This window comes from Cimex lectularius, unplaced genomic scaffold (genome assembly GCF_000648675.2).
Source record: "Cimex lectularius strain Harlan isolate CLEC.00 unplaced genomic scaffold, Clec_2.1 scaffold69, whole genome shotgun sequence".
NCBI classification, from domain to species: Eukaryota; Metazoa; Arthropoda; class Insecta; order Hemiptera; family Cimicidae; genus Cimex; species Cimex lectularius.
Window position 1 is genome coordinate 740,759 of NW_019392630.1, and position 16,988 is coordinate 757,746.

General features: G+C 34.0%; 2 protein-coding genes, 1 long non-coding RNA gene and 1 pseudogene across 7 annotated transcripts in view; 1 reads left to right on the plus strand and 3 right to left on the minus strand.

The window, feature by feature from the left end:
* LOC106670363 overlaps nt 1-12,067 on the minus strand; it is a 35,848-nt gene extending 23,781 nt beyond the window's left edge. The window contains exons 1-2 of one of the 3 annotated variants that reach the window (XR_001341064.2): nt 11,494-12,067; nt 8,386-8,478 (exon numbers count right to left, since the gene is read on the minus strand). This is a non-coding gene — a long non-coding RNA (uncharacterized LOC106670363). The remainder of the gene's footprint in view (nt 1-8,385; nt 8,479-11,493) is intronic. The other 2 variants (XR_001341065.2, XR_001341066.2) reach the window with 2 other exon arrangements.
* Nucleotides 1-16,988, plus strand: part of LOC106670358 (autophagy-related protein 16-1) — a 285,817-nt gene that overhangs the window by 8,487 nt on the left and 260,342 nt on the right. Inside the window, exons 2-8 of one of the 2 annotated variants that reach the window (XM_014400612.2) lie at nt 6,024-6,279; nt 6,338-6,500; nt 6,573-6,661; nt 6,833-6,883; nt 6,978-7,116; nt 7,838-7,943; nt 12,738-12,880. In XM_014400612.2, the coding sequence (XP_014256098.1) occupies nt 6,024-6,279; nt 6,338-6,500; nt 6,573-6,661; nt 6,833-6,883; nt 6,978-7,116; nt 7,838-7,943; nt 12,738-12,880 (947 nt within the window). The remainder of the gene's footprint in view (nt 1-6,023; nt 6,280-6,337; nt 6,501-6,572; nt 6,662-6,832; nt 6,884-6,977; nt 7,117-7,837; nt 7,944-12,737; nt 12,881-16,988) is intronic. The other variant, XM_014400613.2, reaches the window with a different exon arrangement.
* LOC112127057 lies at nt 8,503-8,594 on the minus strand (annotated as a pseudogene).
* Nucleotides 14,677-16,988, minus strand: part of LOC106670355 — a 65,086-nt gene continuing 62,774 nt past the window's right edge. For both annotated transcript variants that reach the window (XM_014400607.2, XM_014400608.2), the window contains 2 exons: nt 16,267-16,932; nt 14,677-15,994 (listed from right to left, as the gene is read on the minus strand). In XM_014400607.2, the coding sequence (XP_014256093.1) occupies nt 15,476-15,994; nt 16,267-16,932 (1,185 nt within the window). In that variant the 3' untranslated portion in view covers nt 14,677-15,475. The remainder of the gene's footprint in view (nt 15,995-16,266; nt 16,933-16,988) is intronic.

Below are 16,988 nucleotides of genomic sequence, written 5' to 3' on the forward strand. Positions count from 1 at the left end.
TTGTTTGTATATATGTATAATGTCTAGGGTGTTTATTAATTTATGTGTTTACTTCTTACTTCCTAGGTCACTAGTACTATTAGCCCTAGAAATGCGACGATGTAGATTGTAGTTCAAGATGAAGTAAGTTGTGCTCGGCGAAACTGCAGTCGCTCGCATTAAGAGTGTCATTACATCAAGGTCAGCTACAAGGCTTAGCAAGAATCGACTGGAAATATTTCAATAAAATTTTTGGTTTCATTTATTTCCGATAATCGAGGCAGAATCGCGATTATTCTTTAGTGTTTATTATTCTCGGCGAATCCGACCTAGATTGGCGGTTAAAGCTTTACGACATACTTTGTTGGCTAACTGGTTAACATTTTTCGGCAAACGAACCGTTTCAATGGTTAAATGTGGAAAAAACACATAAGAAAATAATTTAATATTGGATGAGTTTAATTCGAGGACTGCGGAGAAACAAAATTATCTATCTCTGATTGAAAGATGCACCATGTCAATTCTCATTTGTGAGATAAGGTTGAGTATAATTGGAAGTATCAAGTGTAATTTTTCATGCATGCCCAATTTATATTATTATATAGTTGATGAGAAAAAAAATATCTTTCATATGACAAGTTCAACTTTTTTTTTAATATACGGTAATGGTTAAGGTAGTTGGGATTAGTGAATCCATATCACTTTCGCTTTTTAAAAACTACACCCTAAGTACTTTTCAATCCTCACTGATCCTCGGTACCCAGTGGCATCAATTTTACAAGAGTTAATATTCTCATAGGTATTGGGTTTGACCTCTGAAATTGCCTTTTTTATCTTTAATATGTGTATTATCAAATATTATTTTTTACGTATTCTTTTGGGATTTTTTCTTGTGGCCTGCGAGAGATGAACCTATAGTTTGATTGTCCTTTTAACGGGTAAAAGAAGAGGAATTTGCAAAGAGGTTGCGATCACACGTTCTATTTAGAAATGCACTATTGCAATATTGATTATCATCATGAGAGGTCTAGGGGCATAGGAGGTCTCTTCCAGGGATGATCGCACATATACAAGGTTGCTTTTTAAAACCTTACTTGACATTTAAGTTTTAAACTAATTCTCCACAATTTCCTGATAGTTCGAATTTACGGACGGTATCATCGCTGCTAGTACCAGAAGAGATGTGGCAAAATTCCCATGGAAGGAGTCAGTCCATTGTCTCTCCCTGCTTATAACCCTAACCAACCACGGGAGATGGCAGACCAGAATGATCGGAGTTGATCAAACTACAATATGTTAAATATGAAGTCTATTCATAACAATAATTATTGTGAAATTGAGGTTGAGGTCTGGGGAATGATAAACCTGTTTGGTTATTTTCGATATTGTTGATCTGATTTAAATTGGTATCGATGACGGCAGAATGGATAGACTCTGCATAGAAGCAGAAGAAATCCCTTACACATTTAGTAACGAGTTACTTAAACGTTTTCGATCATCTTGGTCTGTCTGACAGAAATCATAAACGACCATACTACTGCTTACGTAGTTAAGAAATCTAAAAGGACAGGTAATAAAAACGTCATGTATGATTTGGGATAAATGCGCACTCGCAACCCGACCCACAAAAATGACACAATTACGCAGAAAACATGAAGATGATCTCAACGTTGGCACGGTAAAGAAAATGTTTTTCTATAACCTACGTCACACCATACCGCATTTCACGATCATCAAATAATCATTACTAACGGTCACTAAACACCACACAGATAAAGTGTATTCTAATTAACGAACGAGGGCAAATTTAAAACGTGCTTATATTAACCGAGGAATATTCTTCGTTCATTATAGACCAAAGGAGAGTGCCAGTAAGGCCACATGATCAGCCTACATAACAGTTTACTTAAAAAGGTACTATGATATCGTATCACTTGTCACTTCGCTCCTTTTATTATTAAAAATCGCTTCATGTTGCATCACTATCGCATCGCTCCAGAGGGCAATGTGCCTAACAGTCTTCTGTGTGAGATGAAGTTACCTACAGAGAAAGTGGTCAGATTCTCCCAGCTGTGGGAGTCAAATGTTCCAGAAGTCTTTATTTAATTGAACTCCCATTTTGTAGTGGAAAGAGGGATTCAGCTGATGAAACAGTTTTCCAACTGGAACATTTACATTTTTGAATGAAACAGTTTTTCCTCTACCTTCTTCCTGGGCCCATTTTTCCCATGACCAGATCTCGACGTTTTGTTTTGCTGAACTACAATCACATTATTTGCTGTCGAGTTCTGCAAGGGAAGCCTTTCCAGATGCAGTCTGCTCTGTATAACCCTTTTAAGTTCAAAAGCTTTTTCTTTGATTTTTGTTAAGTCCGGACTCGGACACACATCCGCACGTGACAAATGCGAGAATCGGACGCTTTTACATGATAAAACTAGTGATCGGGCACAAACAAACGTGTTTTTTTTTTTTAAATATAAGCACCGAAATTTCTCCAGTGACCGAAGGTAGATTTCAAAGATTTAATATATGAGGCAAGTCGAAGTTTCGTTGTTTACCTTGTAGGGGAATTCGAAAGCTGAAGTGTGCAAGGTCGTAAAAAAAGTTGTTTAAACTATTTGTTGTTTTCTGAAAGCTTTAAAATTGTTCTTCTTTAGTTTAAAATTAAAATTGAAAATCAAAGTACACGCACTTATATTTAAGCTAAAAATTTAGAGACCTTTACTCGGACATTAGGTTGTTTGCGGCATTCAGAACCTCTAAATTCTCGATAAAGTTGGTAATAAAAATGTTTTGAGCTATGATCCACAATTTTGTTTAGGTAAATCATAAAATGGCTTCTGTATTAACTATTTTTATGCAATTCATTTTCCCCAATGGTGGATTTTTCTTGTTTTCTATAATTAAAGAGTACCGTTAATACAGATGATGAAGGTGGGGTGAGTATGTTGTTTCATTTTTTAAAAATTGGATCTTACTCATAGTTTGTCGTTTTCGACGTCCGGATTTCAAGCTTAAAGCTCATCATCAAGTTGAAGGATTTACAACCACAAGTCTTGTCGAGAAACGTAGTTGTAAATCCTACAACCTGACGATGAGCTTTAAGCGTGATATCCCTATCATTGGAAACAACAAATTGTGAGTAAGTTTTGAAAAAAGATTAAACTACGTTATACCAATTTTTCTTTTCCGCTGCTTAAGTAAGAGACTTCCTTGTCATCTGAATTTTAAGCTTAATCCTCCACAACTTTCTCGATGTTCCAAGTTACGGAGGGGGCAATGTTACCGCTTTTGGTATTAGAAAAGACGAGAAGACAAAACTCAAGCTAAATTCCCAAGGAAAGAGTCTCTCCTTGCTTATGACCCTGACCAACCAAAGTACATGGCGCCCAGAATGACTGTGACACCAACAATGGCTTTGATGTGTAGCGTTTTCAAAAATAAAATTGTGCTGCTTATCCTTTTTGTGATCTGTCAGGCAGTTGTATCGACCCACTATTGATACAATTGTTATTAATAATTATCTCCACATTAAACTTTTCGAAAACGGAAACTATACCATTTTACTATTTCGTGGTTTACGTTTTTGAAGTAAGCGATTTAAAGATATTATAGAAATAATCTCAAAGAAAAAATTAGGTTTTGTTGATAAAAATGGCTGCGTTTTTCGTCAGTTCAAAAGACTGGAGAATATTTCCGATTTTTGTACTTTTCATTTTCAAAAATCTTTTCATTTTGGTATGGAATGTTGTTTTAAGGTTTCCAACTTTGAACTTGTTGACAGCCCACTTGTCTTGATATATATATTTTTTTTCACCGTGACACTTGACCGAGTTACTGTTCGTCAATGCGATACTGTTAATTGGGGTTCAATTTACGGAATCGGATTGCCTTTTCTGAGAGACGAAGACGTCCCAATGAAGATTTTTATTGACCTATCTTTAAAAAGTACAAAAAATAAATATTGTAAATCATGTCAGGGCTATTATTGATTATTTAAATTATTTTTCATCGACAAAAGATATGGATGTTTCCGATTAATGATACAATAAGTATGCAACTGGTGCATCGGGAAGTGTAGAGGCTATTTGCCATTGTTTAAAGTTGATATTTAAAAATATTGAAGAAAATTATAGAACTATCGATACAACTACTTAGAACTACAGAAAAATAATTTTGAAAAAAAAAATTCTTAGGCAAGAGAAAAGTGATTTCTCATAAAACTCAATTTGTGGTCAGCTATTTGATCTTCCTTCCCTTGCTTTTACAACTATGTACTGATATCCTTTATGGCATTCCTTTTAATTTAATTGTTTAAAAAAATGATGTTAAAGGCTGTCAACCATTTAGTTTATGTTTGTCTTGACATCAAACAATATTTTTCTTTTATACTAGTATGCAAGCGACCATTAACAGGGGGAGAGTGCCACCCTCAGCAGGACCACCATACAAACAGCTTTTGAAAATTATATGGGCTTTTAGCAAGCCTTACTTCACATTATTTTGGCCTTTTAGTCTATCAAAAATATTTTTGGAAAAGTATGCATGACAATTAAAATATTTTTACAGCAGACTTGTTCAAGAAGTACATTGGACTGTTGCTAGTCTCAAAGAATATAACAAGTTGGTGCTCTTTTTATGGCTACCTGCTGTAGAAGGAAATTAATTAGCTGATCAGGCTGTAGTAAAGTAGCCTCTTGCACTAATGAAATGATTTTAGTTTGAAATTTAGTGCGTATGTAGTACTTGAGATTTGTGGGCTGCATAATCCTTGTGAACCTAGTGAAAAAAAACTTCATATTTTATTCAATAAATTAATATAGGTATTCCCTGCATTATCCGCAATATATAAGCAAGATTATTTGACAAAGAGCATTGCATCCTCAATGCTTTATAATTATCAGTTAAAATATGTTTCAACGTTAATTGTACTCTTTTTCAACAACAAGAAAGCCATGATATAGTGGCTTTGATCTCACTCAACTTTATTTGTTATGTTTGCCCATATTTCTTCCCAGTTTGAGTATATTTTGCTTTTATAGAAATGACATCTGATTCTATGTTGACACGTTCTCTAGCTACTTTACTATAGCCTGATCAGCTAATTAATTTCCTTCTATGGCAGGTAACCGTAAAAAGAGCACCAACTTGTTATATTCTTTGAGACTAGCAACAGTCCAATGTACTTCTTAGACAGTTCTGCTGTAAAAATATTTTAATTGTTATGCATACTTTTCTAAAAATATTTTTGATACACTAAAAGGCCAAACTAATATGAAGTAAAACTTGCTAAAAGCTCATATAATTTCAAAATTTAATTACATATTTGTATGTATTTAATAAAATGATATTCTACTGTTTCATAACACTGCAGACCTCAAGGGGAAATCTCTCAATATAGTAAAATTATTTATTACATAATTTAATAGATAATATGTACATTGACAAATAAACTTATTAGTTAAAAGCATCACTAATTTTGTTCAAAATTGTTTAATTTAAAAATGGCAATGGCCTCATTTGTTTATCAGACTTCTCTTGTGTTTATTCAGCAGAAGATTAACATGAAAAATCATTATTTAAATCTTAATTACTCAGAAGTTTTTTTCTTTTATTTCCACCATACTTAGATGTTCTAAATCCCTCACTTTTTAAAATTATTTAAAAAAAATTAAATTGTTTTTGTGAAAACTAATTACAATAAATTTAAACTGCTGAATTAGTACCAGTAAAATTCTACAAGAGAAAACCTATCACAAATTAAATAAAATGTATTCTTTTAAATAACCAAGATGATGTGTTAAGTGTCCTTATGTATGACCTATAAATTATAACGTAACACTAATTAATTTGAAAGGGAAGTAAATTATTATTTTTTTGGACAACCATTCCGGTTTTTGTTCTTTTTCTTCATTCATTCATTTTTTTAGAATTAGAAAAGTAGATTTTTGAAAATCTATTTCAAAATTATTTTTATATTTATTGTCCATTGATATTTCTCTGTATAATTTTCAATTTTGTAAAGTTCCTCTCTTTTTTTCTAGATAATAGATTGTTCGAGGTTCAAAATGAACTCAGACAAGAGAATGAAAATCTCATCAGGGAGGGTGCGGCTGGAGGTACCGATGGTACCAATCGAGCTGCTGAGCAGAGGATTTCCCTACTTGAGAGCAAGCTGATGGCCCAGCAGGTGGAACTGACTGAACTACACAAGGCTCGAGGAGATAACATGCACATGGTTGTCGACTTGAACAGACAGGTCAAAGAGAAAGAGGCCATGTTAAAAAAGGTCGAACAGAAGTGAGTGTCTTCTAATTTTTCTTTTCTTTTCATTATTCATCAATTTTTTTCTTTACAGTTTAACGGAAGCGGTAGCAAAAAACACACAACTATTTAATGACATTGTAAGGCATATGGCAGAAAAATCAGAGCTTCAAAATGCTAACCAGTTAATAAGGGATGAACACACTGCATTACAGCTCGCCTATTCACAGCTGGAAGAAAAATTGAGGAAATATCAGGTAACATTTGATATAAATTAATTTTGATTGTTTGTTTCTTAAGCGATCTGATATTTGACTTAATTTTTATAGGAAGAAAATGCACAGCTGGTCGATCGTTTGATGAAATATAAATCTAAAGATGCAGAAAAAATGAATGAGGAAAATGACAACTTTCTCAAGTAAAAGAAAAGAATAATATATTTAATGCATGTCTGCATGATGTTTCTTGTTTAACCCTTTGTTTTGCTTTTTTTTTCAACAGCACTCAAATTTTCAGTATTGAAATCATTTAGGTTTTCCTCTCACTTTTAATAAAATTGCTTTGATTTTTTTCCCTCACGATTTTACAGGAAGCTACTTCCACATTACCACTATATGTTTGGGTGGAAAATAAAATCAAAGTTAGTTCACTTCTTCCTTTTTTTGTTTTCAAGGATTGTATTTTTTGTTGCAATTCCATTACAATCGACCTATCATTGGTCTGCTAATTTTCAGGAAACGATATGCAAAGATTCAAAAAGAATTAGAAGAGGCAGCCAAAGAGAGTTCCAAATCTATCCCACTTGAACCTTACGTACCCGATAGTGCAATACCTGATAAATCTGCCGTGCCAACAACTGTCGCTATCAGCTTTGTAAGTGCTGTCAATATCTGTCACTCGCTTATAAAAACTACATTATCATAAATAAATTGTTTGCATTGTGTTACGTGCAAAAGCTTATAAGAAATGAAACTGGTTTTGAATTAGAGTCAAGAAAAATATTGGGTTGTCCGGAAAATAATGCAGGATTTTGGTATTAAACAAAAAAAAAGAAACTAGTTACTTTAAAGCAATGTTCTTTAATCAAAATAATTTCCCATNTGCTACAGAGGTAAACAAACAATATCATTTGGAAGAGGATTAATAAGTGTTGACATTCATACAAATGAGTAATCCTGTAAACGTAAACAGAATATTTGATATAGATTTTTTTTAATGAAAACTTAAAATCCTGCATTATTTTCCGGACAACCCAATATTTTAACAATATAAAGTTGCCTTGAGGGTGTCGGTGGCAGAAACAGTTAAAGCATTGACACGGCAACTCATCGCTGTAAAGGTCCCATGTTCAAATTCAGGGCAACTGAGATTCAAAATTATCATACTTGCAAATGGGCTTTTTCCAAAAACACATCTCCGGGGTTGACATTACCTCTGCTGTTGCAAAACGTTTTATCATATAAGAAAAATATGATATAAATATAAAAAAATATCAAATACATATTTGATAATATATTCAGAAAAAATAAAATTTCAATAGTAAGACTCAATGTGTAATAGCATATTAAAAACTTTTTGTTTTTTTAATTTTCAGGATGCTCATGAAAGTGAAATCAGTGCTGTTAAGTGGAGTCCCGTTGATAAAATTGTTGCCACTGGAGGTACTGATCGAAAAGTAAAACTTTGGGATATATCAAAAGGTATACTTTAACTGGCTTGAACTTATTATTATTATTTTTTTTTAAGAATAAAACATATTAAAAGGGAGTGTAAAAAACCAACCTTTTTCCCCTCTTTGTCATCTTATTGTAACACTTACTGTCTTTAATTAAAAAAAGAAAAGAAAATTAAGCTTACTATTTTTTTTTAAGTATGAAATTTTAGTAACAACATTGTGACATTATTGGAGAAGAAAATTTACTGCCAGTGTAAACATGCATTTTGTGAATTTAAAGTAGAGTGGAGATTCTTTTGTGAAAAATTTTGAAAGTTGTGTTATAAGAGAGCCAGATTTAGGGTGAGAACTTTGATATTGAACAGTGAGGCTTTATGGGTTTCCAATGTTGCCGATCATAAATAAGCTCAAGTGAAGAATGTCAAACAAGTTAGGATTGTCACAGTCAAGTGTAAATTATTACTTACGCAAGCTAGTAAAAGTTTCACATGTACTCAAACCGCGTCAAGCTGATCACATGTTAGAACATGCCAGGTTCTCCAAAATCCGAGAATTACTACCTGCAACAAATCTTTATATATTTATTTATTGTGCGCAACAAATACATATATTTGTCTGTTGTAGCCGGATTTTGTGAAGATCTACTACAGAAATGATCCTGTAGAAGTATGATCTTACTCTTAATATACATATAGTTACATATATTAAATACCAAAGACATTTACTTATTTATTGTATATTATATTTCATTAAGAATTAATTCAATGCTTTGAGGTTTTTTGCATGATAATTTTTCACACAATCAATGTGATAAATTGAAAACTTAATTTATATAAAATTAAATCTTTACATGCACTGCTTGCATGAGGAAGTTGTATGGCTCTGCTACTTTACCCTATAAAACATATTAATAATTTGTACTGCATGCAATAATTTGGTCAATAAATCTTTGTAAACATGCAATAAAAGAAAAAGGGCTTTACTGGTGTGAATCTTACAAATCAGGACAATGGATAGATTTAAAGTTCAGCTTTCAATCGTACAAAATTACCATGCTTTTCTCAGTGTTTTACATTTTTTATTTTTAAACTTGGAATGAGTTTGAAGGTGTTCTGCCAATTTTAAGTCTTAATGTGATGAATATCTGAAGCAAAATATTTTAGTTAGGCATTTGCTAAATTTCCAACATACAAAGACAAAATTTTCTGAAATGGATGGAGTCAAACTTCTACGACACCCAATGTTTTAGTATAGACCTTGGATACTTGTTTAAGTGAAAAGCATTGTACTTGAAGAAAAAATCTGAAATAAAAGACTTTTGCCAATTGAAATCCACAGATTGCTATCACCAGGGATTAGAGGAAGCTAGCCAAACTGGGTTAGCCATAGAATATTTCCATGATTTAATTTAATTTGTTGGAAACATAAAATAAATTTTATTTTAACTCTTCAAACGATAATTGTGTAAATGGCAAAGATGGCATGACGGCCGAACAATCCCCACATTTGCTTGCTTTTCTCTAAGTGATAAGAGAGTAGTCGGTGTAAGCACCTCGCTACTTATTTTTGTGTAGGGAAGGTGAGATTTGAGAATTTAATAAACCAGATATTCTCAAACATTTATTTGAACACAGTTCCCCTTTTTAAGGTACACAACCACAACAAAATCCTAATTAATTTAATAAGTCAGCCACAACTCTAATATATGAATCGATTAACAAAGGGATTCAACCCAATCAAAGCTTGCCACGATCACAACATTATCAGTGCCTTTTCGGTTTCTGGACTGTTGACTTGATCCAATGAGTCAATAGCTTTGGCTGGCTGAGTCCCCTTGATGAGTTCCAGATGGAGTATGGCTGCTTCTCTTCCAGATTGACTCATGGAGTCGACTGTTCACTGATTTGGGCCATTGGTCTAGACCAGGGATTCCCAAAGTGGTCCCTATGGACCCCCAGGGGTCCCCGATATCATTCAGGGGGTCCGGGAAAATTAAAATTGATTTGGGGGTCTCTGAACAACGTCAGGGGGTCCGCACAAGGTTTAATATAAAATAATATAATATAAATAATAATATAAAATAATATAATATAAAACAGAAGTACGTTGGTTATCTAAAAGTGCATGTTTAAATTGATTTTAGATGCTCTTTGATTCAGTGTTGGAATTCCTGGAAACCAAAGACAATGATTTACAACATAATTTAATTAACTCAAAAAATGACACAGCCTATATGTCTGATTTATTTGCCAAATTTAACGAAACTAATTTGAAACTACAAGGTGACCAATTAAATTTAATCAAAACTAAAAGCGTAATATCTGCGTTTGTTGCAAAACTTTTTCTTTACAAACAAAATGTGGGAAGAGGAGAATGCTCTGTTTCAAATCTTTTGAAATTGCAAATTAGAGATGAAGTTGTTTGCTTACTGTCAACACTTAACGGGTCTTCATACAGACCTTAACCAAAGATTTGAAGAAATTCTTCACTTGGATATTCCTGACTTCGTGTTGAACCCTTTTGCGCAAGGACAAACTCACATCCCAAACACAGATGAATCCGTACTAATACAGGAGCAGCTTATTGAAATGTCCACAAATGAGGAACTTAAACCAATGTTTGAACAAGGATGCCACAAATTCTGTTTACAAAAACAGATCCCAATTTTATATCCTGCATTATGGGTTATTGTACAGAAGTTGTTAACTGCTTTCCCGTCTTTCTATTTGGTAGAAAGTGGATTCAGTGCCGTTATAAACCTCATCACAAAAGAAAGAAACCGATTAGAAATTATACACTCATAACATCTCATCACATTCATCCAAGTCATTAATGTTTTTACATTTTATTTTAAACAAAAGTAATTAATATTATAATTTATATATATTTATAATTTCAAAAATACTTCTTCAACAAAACGTTTTTTTAAATTTGTAATTTTTATAAAAAAAGTTTGGGAACCACTGGTCTAGACTCACTGGCATGAGCCCTTGGACTAGACCAATTTTTGATTACCAATTCATCCCTTTATGTACCAGTTTATCTACCGGTGTAAGAGTGGAAAGGAAAGTTAAAAGTCGGGGGAGTGACCAGCGAACAGGTGATGTGCACCTGGTTGACGTGACCCTAATTTTCTATGTCCCATGTTTTTGGCCTTGTGACAACTCTTTAGCACTAAATATCTCGATGTTAGTTATTTATTTGATCAGTTGTCCTACAATTCGATCTTTGTATTTTCCAGGTTTGTGGGAAACATCCTGTGGTTCCTGTCTGGGTCTGTGACACCCTTCATCTTTGTTATTTTTATGACCAACTGGGTAATTATTGCAGGGCTAGGTTTTCCTTGTTTATGAGAAACGTCACGTTGCTCCTGTCTGTGCTACGACACTCTTTGACCAACTGCTTAATTATTGCAGTTATGTTTCCTAGAATTGTGGGGGCGTCAAGTAGTTCCCATCCGGGTGATCGCCCCATCCAGTTTATAGCTAATTCTGTGTGGTTAAGCTAATTTTTTTATTTTAACAACTACAATTTATTCTAAGACAGAGAGACTAGCTTACAATTCTTTTACTCACCTTAATTGTACTTTGGTCATTTCTGATCTTTGATGACAGTTTCTGATCTCCTGATAGTTTTGGAGCGTGTTTCGATGCTGGGTCTGTTTTATCATTGATCACACTAACACCATTGAAACTAATGATAAGCTGAAAGTCACCTGGCCAAAACAAGGGTAGGTAGACCATGACTAAATGATTAGAAAGGACTAAACTGAAAAAAGTCATTGTATTTTGGTCATTACTGATCATTTTGGCCTGTCTATTATTACTGTGTAGGTCTGTCGGACGTATTTTAATTTACAAATTATTATTTAGTTTATTGTAGTTCTTAAAGTCCTCCCCACTCTTGAAGACTCCCGGCCTATGAGATGCCGGTTTTTTGGCGCCTTCGCCCATTCGCGGTGATGACGCCCCAATTCGCTTTGGTGCCTCAGTTTACATCGTCCTGTCATGAAATTATTAACATAGGCACGGTAGGTTTTTGTATGAACTCAATGAACTCTAATAAAATTTCAGGACTGAAAAACAATTTATCTGCTTCCATTTCTTGAGAACTGATACAAAGGGGCTGTCCAAATTGAATAATTAAACAAACAAACTTTGTCTAACCTTTGTCATAAGACGCCCGGCTCACTCGCTTGGACGCCTAAAGCGCCTTTCTGCCGACGAAAGCGGTTACACTGGCCCGAATCCCTTGGAGACCGATTTTTCGTCAGTTCTCCGTCACCCTTCATACAAATACGGACGAGATTGGAGTTCTCGAAATGTTGACCGAATACTTGCTGTTTAGCAGCCGTGAATGGGTTAATATTTTTCTGGTTAGGGAGTAACAGATGAATTTCATACATTGTTCTCCCAACACAACGAAAATATGATGAAACATAAAACGGCCGTCGGTAGAGTTCGTCGGCCGAGTCCGTTCTATTAGTTTTGGTTGTATGCCCGTTAACGGCCATATTCGGCAGAGTTAAAAATCGGTCAAACTCGGAATCAATGTAAACGTACCCGATATTCGAGGTGCCGGACTCCTGGCACCTAGCTTCTCACCCCATCATCCCAATCACCAAGTCTTACGCCAGACGCCAAAATTTCGCCATCTTAAACGCCGCGAGTCCCAGTGAGTGGGCCATTTTAGGTCTTGAATGCATTTCAAATTAATCCTCAATTTGTAATTAAAAGGAAAAAATGGAACCAGAAAAACTAATTTTTATTTTTAAAAAATTAAGGTTTTAATCATTTTAAATGTATTTTTACTTTTTCAGGATTAGCTGAATCGAAAGGCCAGCTTGTTGGCAGTAATGCAAGTGTTATGTCCGTGAATTTTGACACGAATGGTAGTTTTATACTCGGCGCTTCCAATGACTTCGCCACGAGGGTGTGGGGTGCCACCGACCTGCGACTAAAGGTAATAATCTGAGTGCTTCATTTCTTTATTGCAGAAAATTAATATTAAATGATGTTTACTTTTGTTCTAGGTGAGTGTAATAAAAATGTCACTGATAATTGAAAGGATAAAAAGGTTTAAATTGATTTTTGAGCTTTTGCCAATATTGTTATTATTAATTCAAAATGTCCCACTTATAAATCCTACTACAAATTTGAACACGGCATGTGAGTGTATATATATATTAAAAATGCCTAATTTGCTGTGGGAAGTACCAAAATCTCCTAGGCGGCTTTTGTTCTAGTCTCGGAGTTTTTTTTTTTTTTTTTACAATAAAATATTTCTATTTTTATTAAGTGCTGTCTCCTATTATTATTCTAATTTGTAGAAAAGGGATGTCACTGGCCACAACGGCTTAGGCGTTGACATGGCGCTCATCACTGTAAGCTAAAGGTCCTGGGTTTGATTTCAGTGGCCCTGCTTTCGAACTCGACATACTTACAAATGGGCTTTTTTTCAAAAACCCCAGCACCCCGAGGGTTCATATAACCTTGAAGTTGAAATACCCTCGTATTAAAAAAAGAAAAAAAAATCATTTTAATCAAAACCAATTTCAGTTTACATCTGGAGTCCCACAAGGATCACATTTAGGCCCTTTATTATTTTTAATCTTTATAAATTACCTAGAGTCCTTTTTTTCTGCTATATATACTTTCTATTATATACTGAAGATCTTAAAATTCTCCTCTCTATAAAATAATACAAGATGCTCTTCTCTTGTAGCAACCTATTGTTAAACTTAGTTTCTGGTGTTAAATTAACTATTTAAATTAAATTGTAGTAATGCTCAGTAATTTACTTTAATTGTTCTACCAACACAATTCTCTCATACTTCACTAAACAGAGTGTCCTGTGTCAAAGTCTTGGGAATCTTGTTTGATAGCAAGTTGGAATTTAAGAAGTATATTATCAGTAAAGAAGCTCTTAAAGTTCTGGGCTCTGTTATAAAAAACATTCATAATTTTCATAATCCCAATTCATCATTGACATTGTTCAAAACTCTCACGGCACTCATCAGTGCAAGTACAGGTCAAATTCAGGTCCGCTGGATTTGAACCCAACATACTTACAAATGGGCTTTTTTATGCCCACTATCCGGCAACCCGGGGGTTCATATTATTATATATACCTTCATATTAAAAAAAAACAAAAAATAAAAAAAGAGAGAAAGTAAGAGCAACTTCTCACATCACTTAGGTTGAGATGATGATTAAAATATGCCTAAAAGTAAAATATACCAAAGCGATTACACCCGAAATACCAGGATAAAAATATTACACTAAAAATTGAAATAGCATTTGAATTTTTCTAGTTTGGTTGTTTCTGGTCATGTTGTATTTCTGGTTGCTGTTTTGGTCTGACAGATATTGACTAGTGGAAAAGCTTTCGACATACCAAACCGTTCAGATTTGGTAAGCCGAAGTGGTCACAAGATCAAGTTTATCATCTAGCAGAACCCTGAAAGGAACTCCACATTCTATTCAGCAGTTAGTTGAGTTTTATTTGACCATTTAGCAGATCAAGAGGAAATTTGACAATTTTAATTTCTATTTATTGATGTGTTACACAATTAAAATACACGGGAGAGTTTTCTCTAGTTTCTAATTTAAATTGAAAATTTTGGTGGAACCCATTCACTCAAGAAATTTTAACTCGAGGTTTTTTTGAATTGATCAACTTTATCAAGGAGATAAAAGACAAGGTTTTATTAAAATTATATATTATATATATTAAAAAAAAATCACAAATTAAAATACTTTTATTATTACTTACATAGTCAAGTAGTAAAAAAGAGTACATTTGTATAAAAAATTGAATTTTGTCCTAAATAAATAATTAACTAATTATTGCAATAAATAGAAACAGGGTTATGTAGTCTCAGTCAAAAGTTTCATTTTGGTCTGGACCATTTTGAGACAAGGACAAGAATCGAACCATTAAATAGAATTTCAATATTAAAAAAAAAGCATTATAAAAGGACATTCACACATCACAGACTCTCTAAAATATTTGTTCAAAAGTTATCCTTGCCTCCAGTTACATTTAATAAAAAAATTAAAAGCTTAATTAATTTTCACAGACATAGTATAAAAATAATTAAGTTAAATAGTTTTAAGTCTTGGCATTCTTTAAAAATCTACCACCGGAACCAAATTATCGGTAGGGTTTGGCATTCATGAAACTGCAATATTAAGAAATTAATGCACAAATGACCAATTGTCAAGACCCTTCCTTTAATTTAATTGGTTTATTATGCAGTGAACTAACCTAAAGTACTAAGTAATGATCTGTTTTAATTAACAATTTTACATTACATATTTTCAAGAGAAACCTATACTTAATCTAAGAGAATTTTCACTAAACCTATATTGTTTGGATCAATACTTAGTTCATTTAAATTTTTTTTTTTTTAAGAAAGGACACTGCATAAAACCTTTTATTTACAAACAGCATTTTTAAATTACCTGTATTGTCCCGAACTGTTTTGTGGATTTGTTTTTATAATTTATGTATTAAAAGATTCCTAGACTAATGACAACGGTATTTTGGATGGCACTAGAATCTCCTGGCATAGCCTGTGTCATAAAGTTTACAAAGACTGTCTGTTCTTGCTGGGATGCTGATTGTTGAGGTTGAGTCATGGTACATCTTTGATTGTCTTTTTCTAGACCAAACGAAAACCCATGCGACTATTATAGCCATCTGAACGCCCAAGAATACAACCGTTGAAATGATGAGTCCAGCTAGGTTGAGGCAGTACTCGCTCTGAGATCCATTTGTGCTCGCCATAAACACTGTCGAAGGTTCTTTCGATTGGGACGAGTTTCGTTTGTTGAATCCAAATTTATCAGTAATTTGAATGCTCTGTACAAGCAGGAGGTCCTCTCTGGGTTCGGTGCTTCTCCTCCTTCGCCTCCTCTTTCCGAATGAATTGACAGATCTCAGCTCACCCGATGCATCCTCTTGGTCACACTGTACAGGTTCGCATGTTGGCATGCAAGGAGTGACAAGGGCTCGGAATTGCACAACCTCAGAAGATGGGAATTTAAAAGCATCAAAGTATGACAAGAGAACCTAAAAAAGAAAAAAGTTGTTAGCTTAAAACAGAGGGGTAGGATATAATATTTTGAAGGATAGTTCATTCTATGACAATATTACTTGCCCTTAAAATTTGTTAATACCTAATAAACACAACTTGTATTAACAAAAAATAACATAAAATCAAGTACAAGAAGATTAAATTTTGAAGGATTTATAAAAAAAAATCATTAATCATGAAAAATAATGTTGTGAATGTTAATTTTTCAAAGTAGCAGTAATTCTTTTAGTATATCAGATATACACACCTTCCCGGAATCGGCAGATTTATAAAGAGGTCCCATGATAAAGTGGTCAGTAGGGCATCCATCAGAGTCGATGAGTACTATTTCGCTGCTATCAATGCCGTCCATAGCCACAAGCTCTCTGACAAATATTTCATAGGGCGAATTCTTGTCTAGAATTTCAAATTTGAGTGCCAACGGGTCTCCAACTTGGGCCGAAGGCAAAGTCTCTTCTCCTCTTCTGTCTGTGATCTTCATAGCGACATTGGGCGAGTCTACTATAACTTCTTCTGTAAGAGCTGGCCTGACGTCTCCCTGGACACCGAGGTCCACTTCGTTCGAAACGGACTTGTTCGTTAGATCATACTGGCAAGTAACAGCAAGACCAAGATCTGAAGAGGTGACAATTGTGTCATGGTGCTGGATTACCACGTCGTTCATGTAACGACCTAAGCCCTGGTGTTTAACATTACACTCGATGTCATCATAGGCCATGTGCAGTTCAAAGTCCAGACTGGCCTTAACATCTGAAACGCAGGAGTTCGGGCTTCCTTTAGCATAGATCTTTCCATTGAAAAGTTTGCTCGTCTTAATCCTGGCGACCATGTCTCCTGAGCGGCAGTCAATACTGACATTGTAACAGGCTGACAGTTCATAAGTTGATGCCTCAGGAACATCCAAATAAGGATCCTATTCAGTGAACAAATTATTTAAACTTTCTTATCAATAATTTACAATTAAAGAAA